At 41.6% G+C, this 18437-nt stretch overlaps 1 protein-coding gene across 1 annotated transcript in view; it reads left to right on the top strand.

Annotated features, from left to right (window-relative positions):
* Positions 1-6611: 6611 nt before the first annotated feature.
* Positions 6612-18437, top strand: part of Dek (DEK proto-oncogene) — a 28046-nt gene continuing 16220 nt past the window's right edge. Inside the window, exons 1-7 of the mRNA XM_040755934.1 lie at positions 6612-6722; positions 7092-7248; positions 10689-10790; positions 11015-11124; positions 11520-11614; positions 12339-12459; positions 16966-17154. Coding sequence (XP_040611868.1) covers positions 7101-7248; positions 10689-10790; positions 11015-11124; positions 11520-11614; positions 12339-12459; positions 16966-17154 — 765 coding nt within the window. The 5' untranslated portion in view covers positions 6612-6722; positions 7092-7100. The remainder of the gene's footprint in view (positions 6723-7091; positions 7249-10688; positions 10791-11014; positions 11125-11519; positions 11615-12338; positions 12460-16965; positions 17155-18437) is intronic.

Genomic DNA, 18437 nt, shown 5'->3' with positions numbered 1-18437 from the left:
CTCCAACATTCCGCAGTAGGTATCCCAAAGTCCCGGTGTCTCCAAAACCCTGTATCTCCACTGCAATTTAGGCTTCATCTTCAGGGAGTAGCCTATCATAGCCTTCTTGAAGGACTCCAACCCTGCCACATATTGCCTGGCCTCCTTAGCTCTCGGAAACCATCATTGCAAGATTCCACAACCTTTCAGTCTTGCATCTTTCCATGCCTGCAAAACCAGGGCCATGTGGACAACCCTGCCAAGTTTCGCTACCAGCTAAGGATAGAGCCTGGACTCATTGAACCAGTTACAGGAGCCACTGTGTGCCTACCCAAGGTAAATACTTCACCAGACAGTAGCTTTCCCAGATCGGTGAAGACTGGCATTCAAGTTGAAACCTTTGATGGGTGGAGTCTCGCCAGCAGGACTCCTTTCTTATTGGCCCATTGTGAGGCTGATGGTTTCTCTTTAACAATTGTAACTACAGCCTGTTTTGAGTACAGGTCTTGGCTGCAACTTTAAAGTTATTTAGCTCCTTTTCTTGACAAACTACACATTTTAAAAATGCCTGTCTGTCTGCTTGTTGCTCTCTTTCACGGTAGACCATTACTTTTGTTTGCTTGTTTTTGATTTTCGAGATGGGTTTTCTCTGTGTAACAGCCCTAGCTGTCCTGGAACTTGCTCGGGAGGCAGAAGCAGGCGGATCTCTGTGAGTTCGAGGTCGGGCTGGACCAACAGCCTCCAAAACAATACAGAGAAACCCTGTCTCATAAAAACCAAAAAAAAAAAAAAAAAAGGCCTTAAAAATTCATCTTGGAGGGCCTTTTTTTCTTCAACAGATCCGCACTACATGGTGCACCCTAACAATTGTTCTCCCAGAGGTGTTGGTCTAGTGCTGGGATTAAAGGCGTGTGCCACCACCGCTGGGCTTGTAATTTCTCTTATATAATCTAAGTGCTTCCCTGGAGTAGTCTTCTCTGGCCACTGGCAAGCTAGAACAGCCAGTTATCATCAATCAGTGGGCTACTGCTGCAGTCAGAGTCTAAACCCTCATCTTGAATTATGAAGATGTGTATTTTGGCTGACTCTTTCTACCAAAATAGAGTAGTAGGATATCTTGTTTTTAGAAGAAACAAATGTGTCGCTATATTTACATTTCTGACCAGGTTTAAAAAAGAACTGGTCATCAGTTTGTTCAAAGCATGCTAGCCCACACTGAGTTAATTTTGTTGAACAATCTTTAAATAGCATCCAGACAACAGACTTGTGCCACTGTCTAAGTACTAAAATGGGGTAGAATGTAGTAACTAAGTATTCAAAAACTATCAGGCCCCTATGCCAACACTGGGAGAATAAAGGCATGGGCATGGGCATGGTCTCTGCCTAGAAAGCTTATGTTTTCTAGAATAGATGTGTGTGTGCAACTTTGATAAATGTCTGAGAAGTACTGTTATAGAGATGTGATGGATGCTAAAACTTATCAAAGGCAAAATAAAAATGTAAGACTACTTTAACAATTTCCCAAATAAAGCTGATACCAAATACATCTTCTGTTCGTCTCGATTGTATCACGTAAGGTTGCAATTACTGTCCCTTTTCCATGGCAGAAGCAGCAATATTCACCAGCTATTCCCTACAGGCTTTCATGCTGGCTAGATCTGGAGCTGGGTATAATCCTATGACTGACCACTAACTACAAAGGAGCAGCAGCGGTGACCCCTTGCTCTTCCCCTACTATCTGGAATATAAAGGTCTCTTGCTGAGACGGCAGAGCTTCAAGATCAAAGTAGCCTGAGCAATGAATACATTTCATGAATGGTAGCCCTAGAGAGCTGCCTGAACAGACCAGGGTTTTATAGAGCAAAAATAAACCTTGACAGTCAGACAACTGAAATAGCTTGTTGTATCTTGAATAGCACAGCTTTCAGGCCCATTATAAAAAAGACATTCTGGATCCTCGTAGTAAAAGTTTATTTTGGCTTGTACTCATTCATTAGGCAAACGCTACTTACTAAGACAAGGGTTTTTGCACTGTGGATAGAGTGATGAATAAGGCAAAGAAACCTGCAGCACCTTACTTATTTATTTATTTATTATTACTACTATTTTTGATTTTTCAAGACAGGGTTCCTCTGTGTAGCCTTGGATGTCCTGAACTGTAGACCAGGCTATCCTCGAACTCACAGAGAAACTGTCTCTGCCTCCTGAGTATTGAGATTGATGGAGTACACCACCACTACCACCAACTGGGAGCTACATTTTTTTAAAGATTTATTTGTTGATCTTATGCATACGAGTGCGCTATTGGAATGTACATCTTTAAGCCAGCAGAGAGTATCAGATCCCACTACAGATGGTTGTGAGCCACCATGTGGTTTCTGGGAATTGAGCTCAGGACCTGTGGAAAAGCATCCAGGGCTCTTAACCTCTGAGCCATCTCTCCAGCACTGAGAGATACATTTTAAAGAGGAAGACAGATGTAAAACAGAATTTGTAGTTGCTGATAAAAATGTCATTGAAGACAAAGAAAGATCTCACTAATCCTGCCCCTTCTAAGTTTAATCTCTTGTCTTTACTTCTCTTCTTACTGAGAGTCTGTAGTCCACTGCCTTCCTTATCTGTACATATCCTCAACTCAGTCAACCTTTGCCCTTTATCTGTTTACTTAGAAAAATCCCAACCTTGTTAAAAGTTTTCTGTCCCCCTCTCTTCCTCCTTCCCTGCCTCCCTCTCTTCCTTCCTGCCTGCCATCTTTACACCTATGACTAGGTACCCAGACATAGGAAGAATAAAGCTGAAGTCATTGATTTTATAACCACTAATCTCAGTGGCTCCTTGCGGCTGCCCGGCAAAGCTATCTGCTTAATCCTGTCCTCTTCCATTAACCTACAAAACTAGTTCAATTTCCAATCTTCTCAACTCTCCAGCAGCCTTCCCTGGAACTCACTCTTTACTAGTGACTTTATACTTAATTGTATCAAGAAACTCACAGGAATCAGAACTTCTAAAAGTGTCTACCAGCCTGAATTTGAATGCATGCTCAACTTTTGAATTCCCTCGTTACTCTGTTGCTATGGTTTGAATGTGTTGCTCACAGTTCATGTGTTGAAAACAGGATTGGAAAAGGCTTTAAGAGAGATCTGACCTAGCATACCCACTCTGTCTCTATGATGTACTCTGATATACTGATGCAGCAATGAAGTCTTTCATAGTTGCTAGCACCATGCTTTTGAACTTCTCTGCCTCTGGAACCATAAAGTAAGTAAGTCTCTACTGTTTATCAATTACCTCGTCCCAGGCATTTAAGAGATTAAGGCATATGTAGGAGCTGTCTACTCTCTTACTAAGAACAACTCTTCCACTTGTGTCCTAGAGCCCGTGCCCTCTTATGTTCTATGGCAGAGTTGGACTGGTGCCACTCAGATCCTTCTCCAGCTGTGAAGCTGAGTTCAGTAGACAACCTCCATTTGTCATCTCCTTTGGGATGTATAAAATGCCGTCATTCCACCTGAACTCATGCCCTTCCTGGAGCAGTCTCTGTGCAAGGACTGAGCAGTTTGGGGGCCAGTCTTCCTGGAACCTCTGAAGAGCTGCACTCACTCCAGAACTCTGGGGTTGGCTGACAATTATGGGATAGGCTTCATTCTTTCTCTATCCTGTCTTGCTTTCTTCTTCTTCCTCTTACAGGTCTTTACCCCTTAAAGGAATATTTAGTGCTCCAAATTGTTTCTGCCTCTGTTCATAGAGAACTCAACCCAACAAACCTACTTTAGGGGTTCCAGCTGCGGCCCCTTCTTTCCTTTGTGTCATCAATTTTACTCTTTACCAACTCAATCCTATCACGCTACAGTCACATCTCCCTCCTTGAAAAGCAGAGTCCCTTTGAACTACTGTTCTCTTAGATCCACTGTAAAGGCAGATTCCTTTGAAGTGTCTGAATTTCCTTTTTGTCCACTTGGCTCTTTATCCCCATTCCTGGTACCTTTATCCCCGTCCCAGCACCCTTATCCCCACTCCTGGTACCTTTATCCCCATCCCAGCACCCTTATTCCCACTCCTGGTACCTTTATCCCGACTCCTGGTGCCTTTATTCCCATCCCAGTACCTTTATCCGCACTACCTAACAGAGATAGCTCTGCAGGGTCATTGAGAATGTTGTTACATCCAAGTCAATTCTCTGCTCACATCTCCCCAATTGGTCACTCTCTCCTTGGAAGACCCTATTTGTTAAGAAGTGCCATGACTTCTGGGACACAGCTTTGATTCTCCTCCATGAACTGCTGCTGCTCTACAGCTTCTTACTGGCTTGCCTTCCTCTCTTGAACCTATAAACCCTGGAGCATTCAGAGGTTCAGTGTTGAAGCTCTCTCCTTGCTCCTTATATCAATTTCTCATCAATTAATTAATCCTGTTTGTGACCTCATCTAGTGTCAGGGCTTTAACCACCAACTACATGCTGGCAATTGCTAAATTACTATCTTGAGTGACAGCTTCTTCCTTTGAATGCTAGACAGTCATATCCAATTGTTTAGTGTGAATTTCCATTTTGATGACCATAAATCTCTATCCTTACATAGCTAAAACAAATATCCCCCACAAGCTCCTCCGTAAAATAAAAAAGTTTGCACACCCCACTTCCTTAAGTCTTTCACATGCCAATAGGTCCTCTGTTTTTACAGTTGTCTGAACCAAAATCCAGTAAGTAATCCTTGATCTCTTATTCTCATTTCCGACACCTAGTAATTTAGATAATTCTTCAGAGCATACTTCATCTCTCGGCTCTCGTTTGAGTTCTTTTTTCAGATGTCATTTTATTAACAAACCTCCCTTAATGCTCGAGCTGTTAAGAGAAAAGTCCACCTCCCCCACGGTACTCCATATCTCCATTTAGCCGTTATATCACTGCCATACACTGTGTGTGACTGTCTCAACTACAGTCTACTTCAAGACAGCGAGGCTCTAGTGACAGACAGAGGACTTCCTACTTACAAATGAGTGAAGGAGAATGGTGTCAAAACAGTGATGGTCTTGAAGAAAACCACTGGAGCAGAAATAAATGATGGGAAGGAACAATTAATTAATGAAGACTAATAGGAAAGACCAGCCCTGGCAGTAGAAGGGTAAAGTCCTACTGTGTAAAGTCCAGATGATACGGAAGACAGTCCTGTGAAGGAACGTCATGAAGTCTTGTGTGAACAAATGGTCAGCTACGTCAGAGAGCTGTCAGACGTAGGCCAGCAGCTGGATTATGTAGCGTCTTACACACTGTGATAAGAAATTTGGAGGCTGTTCCAAGTATGATGGGGCCATCAGAAGTTTTAAGTAACAGAGTGTCAACTTAAATAAAATTGCTTTGGCTGGTGTGTGACTAGTGGAGGAGACAGGCTAGTGTTTGGAAGGGCAGGCCAATGGCTGGCTATGCTGCAGGCCAATGGCTGGCTATGCTGCAGGCCAATGGCTGGCTATGCTGCAGGCCAATGGCTGGCTATGCTGCAATCTGAACTGAAGAGCAGAATCAGTAGAACGGTAACTGACCTAAGATCAGAAAGCAGAAACAACAGGACTTAGTTTGTGCTTCCAACAGGCACACAAAAGACAAGTCTCTCTCTCTCTCTCTCTCTCTCTCTCTATATATATATATATATATATATGTATGTGTGTGTGTATGTATGTATATATATATATGTATATATATATATATATATATATATAGTCCTGCAACTTGCAGTCCATTCCCAAAACTGTAAATAATGATACTTCCACCAAGTCTACTGGATTAAAAACAAAAAGAAAGGGTCAATGGGGCAGCTAGTGTTCTCGGGGTAGGGAGAAAATGAAGACCATTACACATAGGGGAGCACGTGACTTAGTACTGAGTTTTTGAAGTGTGTAGAATTCTTTTTTTTTTTTTTTTTTTTTTTTTACGAGACAGGGTTTCTCTCCTCGAACTCACAGAGATCCGCCTGCCTCTGCCTCCCGAGTGCTGGGATTAAAGGCGTTTGCCTAGAATTCTTGACAGAGGGTGTGAACTGGACAAATACCGTATTTGCATAACAGGAGAGACCAAAAGGGAGAAAGGGAGAGAATGAATTTCCTTTACAATCACGGGTATAAAACCCATTTATGTCACTGGTGGTGCGAACACTTAACGTCCATGTCACGGTGCAGCGTACAGGCGACAGGAATCCTCCCAAACAGGTCACATTTGGGAGCCTTCCTCCAGAACGATCTCAAGGAGGCAAACGAGAAGGCTCCCGGTCGACCCCTTCTACGTCTGGGAGAGAGACTTCTGCGGATGCCGTCAACTTTGCCACCTCCGGCCGCCACCCGTCTCCGCGGCCCAGGGAGGCCGGTCGTCTTCTCCCAGTACGGCCGGGTGAGACTGGGAGCTCGCAGGCCCCCACAGCGTCCGTCCGTGCAGCACGGAAGCCCCGCTCGCGGCCCGCCACCCCTCCGAGCGCCCTGCAGCCCGCGAAGGGACCGCGTCCTCTGCCGCACGAAGCCCCTCGCGGCCCCGCCCGGCTGCCCGCGGGAGACGCCGCCGCCGCCGCCGCCGCCGCCCCGCCTCCCCGGCCCGCCCGCGCGCGCCAACTCCCAGCGCAGCGCGCTGATTGGCCGGCGCATTCCCGCTCTGCTTCCCGAACCGCCATTTTGAAAATCTTGTTGATTCTGAGGAGCGGAGCGAGGAGCGCGCGGCGGCGCGAGGTTTCTTGTCAGCGGCGGCCTCCTCGTGCGCACCCGCGGTGAGCACGGCCTCGGGGAGGCGCGGCTGCTGCCCAGCGGCGGGGAGGGGACGCGGCCATTCGCACGGCGGCCCCGACGCGGGGGAGGGGACCCGCGGCACCGCGCGGCTCGGCTCGACTCGGCTCGGCCGGACTGGCCTGGCCCGGCCCGGGGCGGCGCAGCGCAGGCCGGGCGGGAGCGCGCGCGCCGGCGGCGGCGGGAGGGCGGCGCGATTTCCCGCCTCGGGCATCCCCGGGGAGGCGGGTGGAGTGACGGAGCGGAGTGGGCGACTTGGAAGGGAGCTCCCCACCCCGCGCCCCGGGCAGTCGCCACGGTCCTGCAGGTGCGAGCGCAGCCACCGAAGCGTGCGGCTTCCTCCCCGCCCGCAGGCACCCAGCATGTCGGCGGCGGCCCCCGCTGCGGAGGGAGAGGACGCCCCAGCGCAGCCCGCGTCCGAGAAGGAGCCCGAGATGCCGGGCCCCAGGGACGAGAGTGAGGAGGAGGAAGAGGACGACGACGAGGATGAGGACGACGAGGAAGAAAAAGGTGGGCAGGGACGCGCATCCCTCTCGGATGGATTTGTCACATCAAAAGTTTGCCCCCCCCCTTCCCTTGGGAAGCAGTTATCTTGCTTTTTGGCGCTTAGAGGCATCGAGTCGTTGTGGTCGATTTCACGCGAATGATGTCGTGTGCATTTGCTGACAGTTAGTGGCAGATGAATCTGTGGAATTTTTTTGTTTGTTTTGTTTTGGGTATTTGCCAGGGTTTCGATGGCGAGTGTAGCTGATTTTCCCCGCTGTGCCTTCGGAACACTTCGTCACCCCACGGGAAGTTTGTTAAGTCCGAGATCTGCCTTTTACACCAGTACTGTGTTGCTACACCAGTGTTTTAATTGTGCTAATTCCATTCTGGAGCGTTTGCCTCTTGAAGTTACCCCAGGGTCCATAGTGTAACCTAACACTACAGGTACTCTTGCTAATCCTGGAAATGTTTTCATATCTTCACTCTGTATCTGCTGACTTTTAAGTAAGGGTTCTTGTGGAAGCGTTTTCCTTTGCCTAGGAGTTGCCTGTGGAAGCTGCTGCTGCTGCTGTTGGAGAAAGTAGTTTAAAAATGAGAAAACTGAACTGAAAGTTGAAGTTGAACCCACAGCTGTCTCGGTTTTGGAGCTAATTCTCTTTAAAGGAAGGTGGTATTAACCACCACTATTTGACTAGAGATGTGCAGGAGTATGTGTCAGTTTTCTAGGACGCTTGTGCTGTCCCTCTACAGGTACATCAGTTTTCCCAGAGACATTCTCAGCTATTGGAAACCCAAGGCACAGCTCCTTACAGCTCGCTGCACTAGTACAGCCCAGCTTGGGAGCAGGTCTCAAGGTTAAAGTGCTCTTCCCAAACTGTCATTTCTTCTTCGTATAAATATAACATGGCTTAAGAGGACAAGGTATAATTTATTTGAAGTGGTTTGTGCCCCAAGACCTTATCGGAGTGTGCCATTTAAGTACAGCACTGTCTCTTAAATCACTTTTAGGTTATTTGTAATATAATTGAAAGTTGGCTGAATATCAATATTGTTAAGACTTCATAACACTTGTACCTCTGACATTTTACTTTTTTCTTCCTGGGGAGTAAAGTTGAGATACTAGAGGTTGTGTGTTTCCTTGGGCAGAAAAAAAAATTGAGAAGTTATGTAAATATACTATAAAAGGCCCAAACAGTAATGTTTGGGAAGTTAACAATAATTCGTAGCATCCTGGATTTTGTTGTTTTTAAAAACTGATTTTGTGGGTTTAGTCCTTAACAGTTTGAGAACTGATTCATTATTAGTCATTTTTCTCTTTTGAGGTGCTTGGGACACTGGAATTGTAAGTTTTTAATTCTGTTTAGCCAGAATACTTACCTTTAGTATGATAGAAAGGTGCATGACAATGAAATTACTGAAGTCTGTGAAATAAGGCATTGATAGCAGGACTTGGAAATGATTTCGGGAAGACGAGAGAAACTGAACTTAATTCTCAGCTTTTGTCTGTAGGGTTTGGTGATGCTGTTATTCTCTAGAAACAAATATAGAAGTGAACAAACTTGGATATGGTTATGAGGTCTTTTGGATGTGTTGCTTGGGTTCCTGTAGGATGTGGGGGAGCTGTCCAGGTTACTGCCGGGCATGCATTTGAAAGCTCTGCACCAGGGTTGGACTAAGAACTTAAGAGTTTGTAGATCCAGATCCAAAGCAAGTGAATGACTGAAACTACAAAGGAAGAGGAAATTGAGTGATAATAGGAGCTGTTGTATAACATACTTAGTGTTGTCTTACTCCATTCATTGTTTGCAACTCCTTAAATCCCCAAATCTGAACTATCTTTAAAGCCTACACTGTTTTGATCCTTTTTCCTCCCTGGCCCCAATATAATTCCTCTTCAACTCACAAAACTTTTTTTTAATGTTTATTTTTATTTCTGTATATGAGTGTTTTGCTTGCATGCATGTATGTATGTATGTGTGTACCTACGTATGTATGTACACATGTACACCAAGTGCATGGCCCCTGGGAGTGGAGTTAGAGATGGTTGTAAGCTGCCATGTGGTGCTGAGTGTCAAACTGATCCTGAAAGAGCAGTAAGTGGTGCTACTCACTGAGCCATGTCTTCAGTCCCTCACAAAGCATTTTGTAGCTTTCATTTGTTGTGTGTGGCAGGGGTGGTGCATGTGGAGGTCAAAAAACTTAAGGGAATCAGTTATCTCCCACCATATTCATTCTGGGGCTTAGGCCTTGGGTCACCAGACTTGGCAGCAACCACTTTTACATGCCCAGCTATCTGGACAGCCAGGCTCACAAATTTTATATTTATTTTTTTTCTCTTCCCAAAGTTGAGTAGTATATCCAGGGACTTGAACATTTTAGGCATTCTATCTTTGAACTATACCCTTATCCCCTATTTGTATCTTTCTTAAAGATCTGTTATCATCTTTTACATTAAGTATAGTTTTCATTTTCCTAGTAGAAATTTAAAAAATGTGTAATATCATTTTGAATATCAGGAACATTTTTGGACCTAATAGATATTCATTCGAATAAATGAGAGAACCTGCAACAAAATATAGTTTGACTAGATTTTAATCAAGTTTTTGTTAAATAGAACAAGAACAGTGCTTTAACCTTTATATACATTAATGTATTTCCTGGATGTTTCTTAGAAGTCTGGACTAGCCGAGTGATGGTGCAGCCTTTAATCCCAGCACTCCAGCCTGGTCTATAGAGCGAGTTCCAGGACAGCCTCCAAAGTCACAGGAAAACCCTGTCTCAAAAACCAAAACAAAAAAGAAGTCTGGACTACACAGTATTAAACTTTGTCAGAGTGACTTGTGGCTGTCCTGAACCGTAATTATCAAACTACAAAGTAATTCCCAGCCAGCTGTCTTGCAACAGGACAAAGTACAGTCAGATAGGAGAAATAAGTTCTGGTGTTTATAGCATAGCAGAATAACTGCTTAGTTTTAAGTAATTTATTACATGTTTGTGTGAAAAACTAAAAGTTCAAAGGCCCACAGACAGAATGATATAATAAGGTTGAAACAGTAGTCATCTTGACTAGTACATGCTAAACACATGTAAATACGTTTCTCTTGGGATCAAAAAGAAGTGAGATTAGTGAGAAGCCAAGTGATTTTTCTTTTCACAAGTCAAATGACTAGATTTTAGTAGTGATAAATGTAATTGTATAAGAGTTTTTGTTATTTTAGACTGGGTGCTTGACAAACTTAATTAAATGTTACCCTTAAAAAATAGAAGCTTTAGGCTGGGCGTTGGTGGCGCACGCCTTTAATTCCAGCACTCGGGAGGCAGAGGCAGGCGGATCTCTGTGAGTTTGAGGACAGCCTGGTCTACAAAAGCTAGTTCCAGGACAGCCTCCAAAGCCACAGAGAAACCGTGTCTCGAAAAACCAAAAAAAGAAAAAAGAATTTAAAAACTATTCAATTAATTCCTAGAAAAGAGTCTCATTGTGGAAGGCAAGAGAGAAAAGAAGAAAGTAGAAAGATTGACAATGCAAGTGTCTTCCTTACAAAGAGAGCCATTTACAATTGCACAAGGTAAGGCTGGTCTATATTTCTTTTACAGTGAAAATGCTCAATTAGGCAAAAAAGTATTTAGCAAATACTTGATAATAGCAGCATACTTAGAGTTTAGGAAGTAATGATTTATTTTGATATAATTTTAATTTTCCTTATTAGCACAAAGTATGCTGTGGGAATAATTTTTATTAGCCATATACTAATAAGTCCTGGGTATTTAATTGTGATTTTTTTCCCCCCAGGGAAGGGCCAGAAACTTTGTGAAATTGAAAGGATCCATTTCTTTCTGAGTAAGAAAAAAACAGATGAACTTAGAAATCTACACAAACTGCTTTACAACAGACCAGGAACAGTAAGACATTTGAAAACATCTTTACTATGTTTTTTGATACTTAGGATATATTTTAATATACTTAAGTATAGAACCGTAATTTTAATTCTGTAAGATTTTAATGATGAAGTAGTTCAGTTTCTGTATGATACCAGTGAGTAAATTCAGACACTTACTTTGTAGTAAAGGTAGCTGGTTATTAACAAGGCTGTAATACCTAAGACTTTCCTTCATTTTACCTCCCAGCTAGGGTTAGAGGAGTAGCTCAGAGATTGCTTATCTGCCATGCCCAAGGTCCTAAGTTGGATCTCCAACAGCACTACCCCCAAAACAAAAAAAGAAATGAAATTTGTTGAATTTTTTTTCATTTGTATATTATTGGATAGTAGCATTAACAATAATAAAAACATTTTCAGGTGTCTTCATTAAAGAAGAATGTGGGTCAGTTCAGTGGCTTTCCATTTGAAAAAGGCAGTACTCAGTATAAAAAGAAGGAAGAAATGCTGAAAAAGTAAGTTATTTTTGTCAATATTGTGATAGGTTGATAATGCTATAAGCTTACCTTTAATAATTTAAAAATGAATACCTGCGCTTTTTAGTAAATTGCTAAGTTTAATTTAGGTGCCAGGATTTGACAAGCATTTCATAGAATCATCTTGGGTTATCTTTTATGTTCTAGTAAATAGTCACAGTTAAAATTATTGAAAACTCTTAAAATTTCATTTTCCAGGATATATAAGTAATCTTTCAGAGTTCAAAGTTCATACAGTCTGAAGGAAATGTATTCCTGTTTCTTGCTGTTACTGTTTCTTCTTCTTATGTTTATTTGCTTTGAAAATAATTCTTTGAAATTTTGTCACTTCCTATAGTGCCAGCAAAGTGACAAACTTTTAGAACTTTTGTTTATTAAATGCCTATAGATGAATAATTTAAATAAAAATGATTAGGGCTTCATTGAGACATTATAATGCTGAATCATTAACCTAAACAACTTTCAAGTCCATGAATTTTGTAGTATTGGAAAGTTAGATAATTTTCCAGTGAGTTTACTTAAACTACTGGTGAATATGCATTGTTTTTTCATGGTTGTACACTGGTCAGGTGATTAAGAGTAAGCTACAGGGATATACTTGTAACTGCTGTGGAGACAAAGCAGACCAATTTTGCTGGCTCTTGCCTCTTTATGTCATGAAGAGTATTTATGAACCTTGTTTTTCCCCTGCTTTCTGTTTCAGGTTTAGAAATGCCATGCTAAAGAGCATCTGTGAGGTTCTTGATTTAGAGAGATCAGGTGTGAACAGTGAACTGGTGAAGAGGATCTTGAATTTCTTAATGCATCCAAAGCCTTCTGGCAAAGTAAGGATCTGTTTTTTACTATTTCAGTAAGTTAGGTATTAACATCCTTTCCTTTCTTTCTCTTACTGAAATGGTAATGCAAGAAGAGAATTGTGTTGCTAGTCAGTGATGTCATCTGCATTTAAAATATGACTTTCATTGACAGAACTGCAATATTTTCATAATATAAATTAAATAGTACATTGTCCTTCAAATCAAATGTGAGTTGTACAAGAATAAGAAGAGTAATTGGGTGGTGGTTGCTCATGCCTATAATTCCAGTATTTAGGAGGCAGATGCAGGCAGATCTCAGAGTTCCAGGATAGCTAGGGCTATTACACAGAGAACCTCTGTCTCAAAAAAAAAAAAAAAAAAAAAAAAAAGAAGAAGAAGAAGAAGAAGAAGAAAGAAAAGTAGCTGGTGGTGATACATATCTTTTATCCCACTTTAATTGTAGCACTCTGAGGGCAAGGCAGGCAGGTCTCTGAGTTCAGGCCAGCCTGGTCTACAGAATAAGTACCAGGACAGTTAAGGCTACCCAGAGAAACCCTGAAAAAAAAAAATGTAACAAGAGCACCTAAATGTCACATAAGATAAACCAGGGTTCCAGTGTAATGTGAGGTTTTTTTCTGACCCTGCTAGGTCCCACTGCCCTTTTGTGCCCCAAAGAAACATGCAGACGCTATATTAGTTATAAGCTGTTGACTCGCGACTTGGGCTTTCTTATTCTTAACCCATAATTACTAATCTATGTGTTTCCTCATGGCCTTATCTTACCAGAGAAACGGTACGGGCCCCTTACTCCATTAAGGTCTACATCACATCTGCCCAGCGTCTCAGCAGAGAAAAGAACGATTTCCTGCTTGTCTCTGCTTATCTGCTGATTCTGCCCCGCTATGTCACTTACTGCCTGGATCACATGGCAACTTCTCTTTATTACATTTCCCATCTTGCTTCCCTATTGGCTAACAGTGTTTTATTCAACAACTGATAAGATAAACATATATACAGAAAAACATCCCCCATCATCTCCACTTTTCTGTCTAAATAAAAAGAAGTGTTTTAACTTTAACATAGTCAAACTATGTATAACAAAGCAGTTGTAAAGTAAGAACTATAGTTACAATATTTAGTCCATTAGCATTTAGCAAGATTTAAAGAAAGTATTCTATCATCTATCCTATCTTTGTGAGTCTAAAGTCTTATATGTAACTTATCTTTTATAACTAAGGAAAACTATAACCACGACTATCTGTCTTCAACTCCATCAAAGACCACAGAATGATAATATATAAACTCTAGAATTGACAGACATCTTGCTACCTGGACAGTCACCCCATAGTTCTTCTATAACATTGGGACATCCATCTTTGGTCCATAAGCCACAGTGTGTCTGGAAGACTTTTCAGCAAAGCAGGAAATTTAAAACTGTACCCCTGCTTTGGCAGTTTGTCGGTCACGTTTCTGTGTCCTGCAGAATGTCTGGCAGACTCTTGCATGAAGCAGGAATCCTTCAGGACTGTCCATCTTGTTTTGTAAGTTCAGCAGTATTTCCTGTGGGTCCTACATGCCCAGTTTATACAGCAGCAGTGAAACAGTTCAGGCAAGAGCAGTTTCTTGCCCAAATGGCTAGTCTTACCATGTCAAAGGCAAACTCCATAAGGAGTTTCTTTGATGCCCATCTTCCTTTCTGATGTAATTGGTGTGCAGGAGCAGTTGTGTCTCACTGTCATGAATAACCCTAAACCATTTTAAATGCCATATTCTGAAGGTCTTTGAAAGGTGTGGAGAATATCTGTCCATTTGAAATACCTCTTTATATCTAGAAAAACTAACATAAGTTTGACTATTATAGATGACTATCATTTAATTATACATTACATTTTAAAAAGAGCTATATAAACACAATAGCTAAACAAGAGGAGAAATATACATCAAACAAAATTGACCTTAGATTTGTATCAACAGCCGGGCGTTGGCGTGGTGCACGCCTTTAATCCCAGCACTTGGGAGGCAGTGGCAGGTGGATCTCTGTGAGTTTGAGACCAGCCTGGTCTACAAGAGCTAGTTCCAGGACAGCCTCCAAAGCCACAAAGAAACTCTGTCTCGGAAAAAAAAAAATGTATCAACAAATGAAAATCCATTCCAATACAAAGTATTCATTTCTATATTGCTTTAAAAAGAGGTTGACTGTGATCATTACCATTCCTAACCAATCCCATTTAAATGAAAACGTTTATAAACAATATTTGGGAATGTGGGTGTCATTCTCTTCCCAACTGCTTCCTGCTGTTCCAGGTGCTGTCATGGGAATCCTTAGAAAAACCCAGAAATCCTGGCTGTAGTGGTCTGCAAGGCTGCCCTATCCCAGCTGTTCTGAGTTGGATCACCTGGGCCACTGCTTCAGGGGGTCTTGCTTCATCAAACCATATTATTCTGGAAGGAATTCACAGCTTTTTATTTTCTGTGGAAACACAAATAAAATCTCTTCCAAAGTAACATTCTTATGAAGTCAAGGCATATTTAAAATAAATAAATTGGATTAAAACAGTTGCTGCCATTTCCTCAGTAGTCAAACAATTCAAAGACAACACAATAGCATACAGTATCCAGACTCTTGTTTTCCAGCTTTACATGGCTTTATTTATTATTACTACTGTACTTCTTTTACTTTTTCATTTTCAAACAATTCAAAGACAACACAATAGCATACAGTATCCAGACTCTCTGTTTTCCAGCTTTACATGGCTTTATTTATTATTACTACTATACTTCTTTTACTTTTTCATTTTTTGAAACAGGATTTCTCTGTGTACTTTGGCTGTACTTGAACTCACTCTTTACCCACCCTGGCCTTGAAATCACAGAGATCTGCTTGCCTCTACCTCCTGAGTGCTGGGATTAAAGGTGTGTGCCACCATACCCAGACACTTCCTTCTTTCCTTCCCTCCTTCCCTCCTTCCCTCCTTCCCTCTTTCCCTCCTTCCTTCCTTCCTTCCTTCCTTCCTTCCTTCCTTCCTTCCTTCCTTCCTTCCTCCATTTTATCCTGTTTCTTTTTCTCTCCCAAGCCTGTGTGTGTGTGTGTGTGTGTTTCTGTGTGTGTGTGTGTTTCTGTGTGTGTGTTTCTGTGTATTGGCTTTTGGAGGCTGTCCTGGAACTTGCTCTGTAGACAGGCTGGCTTCGAACTTACAGAGACCCGCCTGCCTCTGCCTCTCTGAGTGCTGGGATTAAAGGCGTGTGCCACCAACACCCCACTGCCTATGTATATTTTTAAACACACTGTAAATCTTTAGAGGTTTTTCGTCATCTGAATCTGACTTTACTGTACATCTTTACCTTTTTCTGGCTACGTGGTCTTTTATCTGCTAAACAACATTGCTAATTAAATCAGTGGCTGTTTTAGCCACTGTCTTTCCGAGATGGCAGGCATAAGCTTACTGCTAGCACGGAGAACTGTGCTCACCACCTTGGACTATGCTACCATCAAGCAGAATGCTGCCACTTGGAGATGTGGTCACTGCCACTGCCAGCTGCTCACACTCACCATTCAATTCTTAGCAGGGCCTCTTAAAAGAACCATGCGGTTTTTCCGTGTATGCTGAGTCAGGAAGATTCCCTTAAAGGAGCCTAGTGAATCTCTGCTTGTCTAGCAAAACAGAGCCCACCTGAGAAAATGCTGCCACTAAGAAGTCATGCTTGTCTCTTCTTTTGTTTCTAAAATTCCTTTTAATTATTTGTCATTCCAGACAGGCTTTATTTGTACAAGAACGATATCACCACACTCCAGTGTTTTCTGTCTGGAAGGCATTGGAGTAAGGGAAACAGATTGAGGAAATAGTTATATAGGACTGTTACATAGTTTTTAAATTTTGGAATTTAGCGAATACTCTTAAGAAAGCATTTAAAAATCAATTCATTGGTTGATTAAATCATTTTCCTCATGTGATGAGAAATGGATATGGTAATTTAACTGAAGTTACCTATTTCATGCCTCTTTCATAATTAACATATATTGCATACTGAAGGATATCACTGAGAACTTGGCATTACTGAAAGAGGTGGTACAGTTCTTTTTTAATTTAGGGTATATAATTGCTGGCTAAGCTTTATTTTCTCAGTGTGTAGTTTCTTCCACTCCTTTGATTGATTAAAGCAAGCATCTAGTAATGGCATCTTTAGTGCTTATAAAAATTGAATAAATTAAGTCTAATTTCAGATATTCTCTTGATCAAATGTAAACACTACCTGAACTCATTACAATTCATACTTGTATTCCTGTCTCAGAACCAAGAGTACCCTTTGCAATGATCTTGCCAGGGGTTTACAAGACAGTAAAGAATACTTACTGGTAATGCAGTTTTAGGTAGCCTGACACATTTAAAGATGGTTTTTTTGCTAAGCCTGTAATTACTTTCTGACAGAATTTGAGTTTATAAGTAATTACCCAAAGGAGTTGATTGACTTAGAAATATCCTTATCAATGTTACAGTTAATACATTTTTTGTTTGTTTTTTTTTACACATACAGCCATTGCCAAAATCCAAAAAATCTTCAAGCAAAGGTAGTAAAAAGGAACGGAACAGTTCTGGAACAACAAGGAAGTCAAAGCAAACCAAATGTCCTGAAATTTTATCGGATGAATCTAGTAGTGATGAAGATGAGAAGAAAAATAAGGAAGAGTCTTCAGAAGATGAAGAGAAAGAAAGTGAAGAGGAGGTAAAACATATATTTTTAACTATTTTCTATCAGAGATAAATATTCTTGCTATATAAATAAACAAATAGTTGATGTTGGTTCTTTTTATTTTATTTTGAGACAAGGTTTTACTGTGTAGCCCTGGCTATTCTGGAACTCATTCTGTAGACCAGGTTAGCTTCAAACTCACAGAGATCCACCCATTTATGCCTTCCTAGTGCTGCGATCAAAGGCAATGTCCGATCAAAGGCAATGTCCGTTCTTTTTCATTGTGCAGCTACATAAATCATTGAGCAGACTTATATCCCATCAAACATTAAAGTTTCAAAACAGTTGAGTTTGTGACCTAGATTTGAAGTGTGCCTTGAGCTGACTCTCATCATCTAAAGGAAGGAAATGGTGAAAGGAAACAGCAAATTTGTATACTTTTCTAAACAGAAACACAGAGGAGCATTGTCTTTCTTTTTTAGTATTTTATGTATGGGTCTTTCATCTACAAGTATGTCTTTGCAATGCATGCATTCTGGGTACCCACGGCAGCCAGAAGGGTACATCAGAATCCCCTGAAACTGGAGTTATATATGACTGTGAGCTCCCACCTTGTGGGTGCTAAGAATTGAATGCGGATCCTCTGGAAGAGCAGCCAGTGCTCTTAGTCACTGAGCTATCTCTTCAGCCCATGGGAGCACATTCTTAAGAGGTTTATTTCATAGTATATTAATAATTTTATAATTGGTCTGAACTGAATTAATTTCATGCAAAAAATAAAGTGTTAAAGGTTGTCATTTCCTCCAACCTTTTGGAGTGTAAGAGCATTTGAAGTTTGATGGAAAACGAACCACGCACGCCAAGGATATCAGGCAAGGAAGTTGTATGATACTTTATGAGAGAGAGAGAGAGAGAGAGAGAGAGAGAGTCACTTATGGTTAGCATTCTGCTCGTCTCTGACCTTGATCACAGTCCCAAGAGAAGGGCGACCCCTCCTTCCTTGCCTTTATCCCTGCCTCTTCCCCTGTGACAATGCCCAAACGGGCATGGTCAGTGCTGCAGGTACGTAAGATCTCTACCTACAGTTCCCCTTTTAGTCTAAAGAAATTTAGACTTGAAACAAACTAAATTGTCTCAAACATTTAAAGCATATATAAATAGAAGGTGATAAACAAGTTATAATCTACCTATATCCTATACTAAACATATCTATCCCATCTAAACCCTAAACTTAACCTGAAAGAGATGCCCAAGTCTGTACACCTCCTTCCAATCCCAACCCTAAATAATTGAAAACTAACCCTAGCAGGTGTAAA

Source organism: Mesocricetus auratus, unplaced genomic scaffold (assembly GCF_017639785.1).
Source record: "Mesocricetus auratus isolate SY011 unplaced genomic scaffold, BCM_Maur_2.0 Super-Scaffold_100013, whole genome shotgun sequence".
Classification (NCBI taxonomy): domain Eukaryota; kingdom Metazoa; phylum Chordata; class Mammalia; order Rodentia; family Cricetidae; genus Mesocricetus; species Mesocricetus auratus.
Note: the sequence above shows the minus strand (reverse complement) of the source record. Positions and strands in the feature narration are given on the sequence as shown.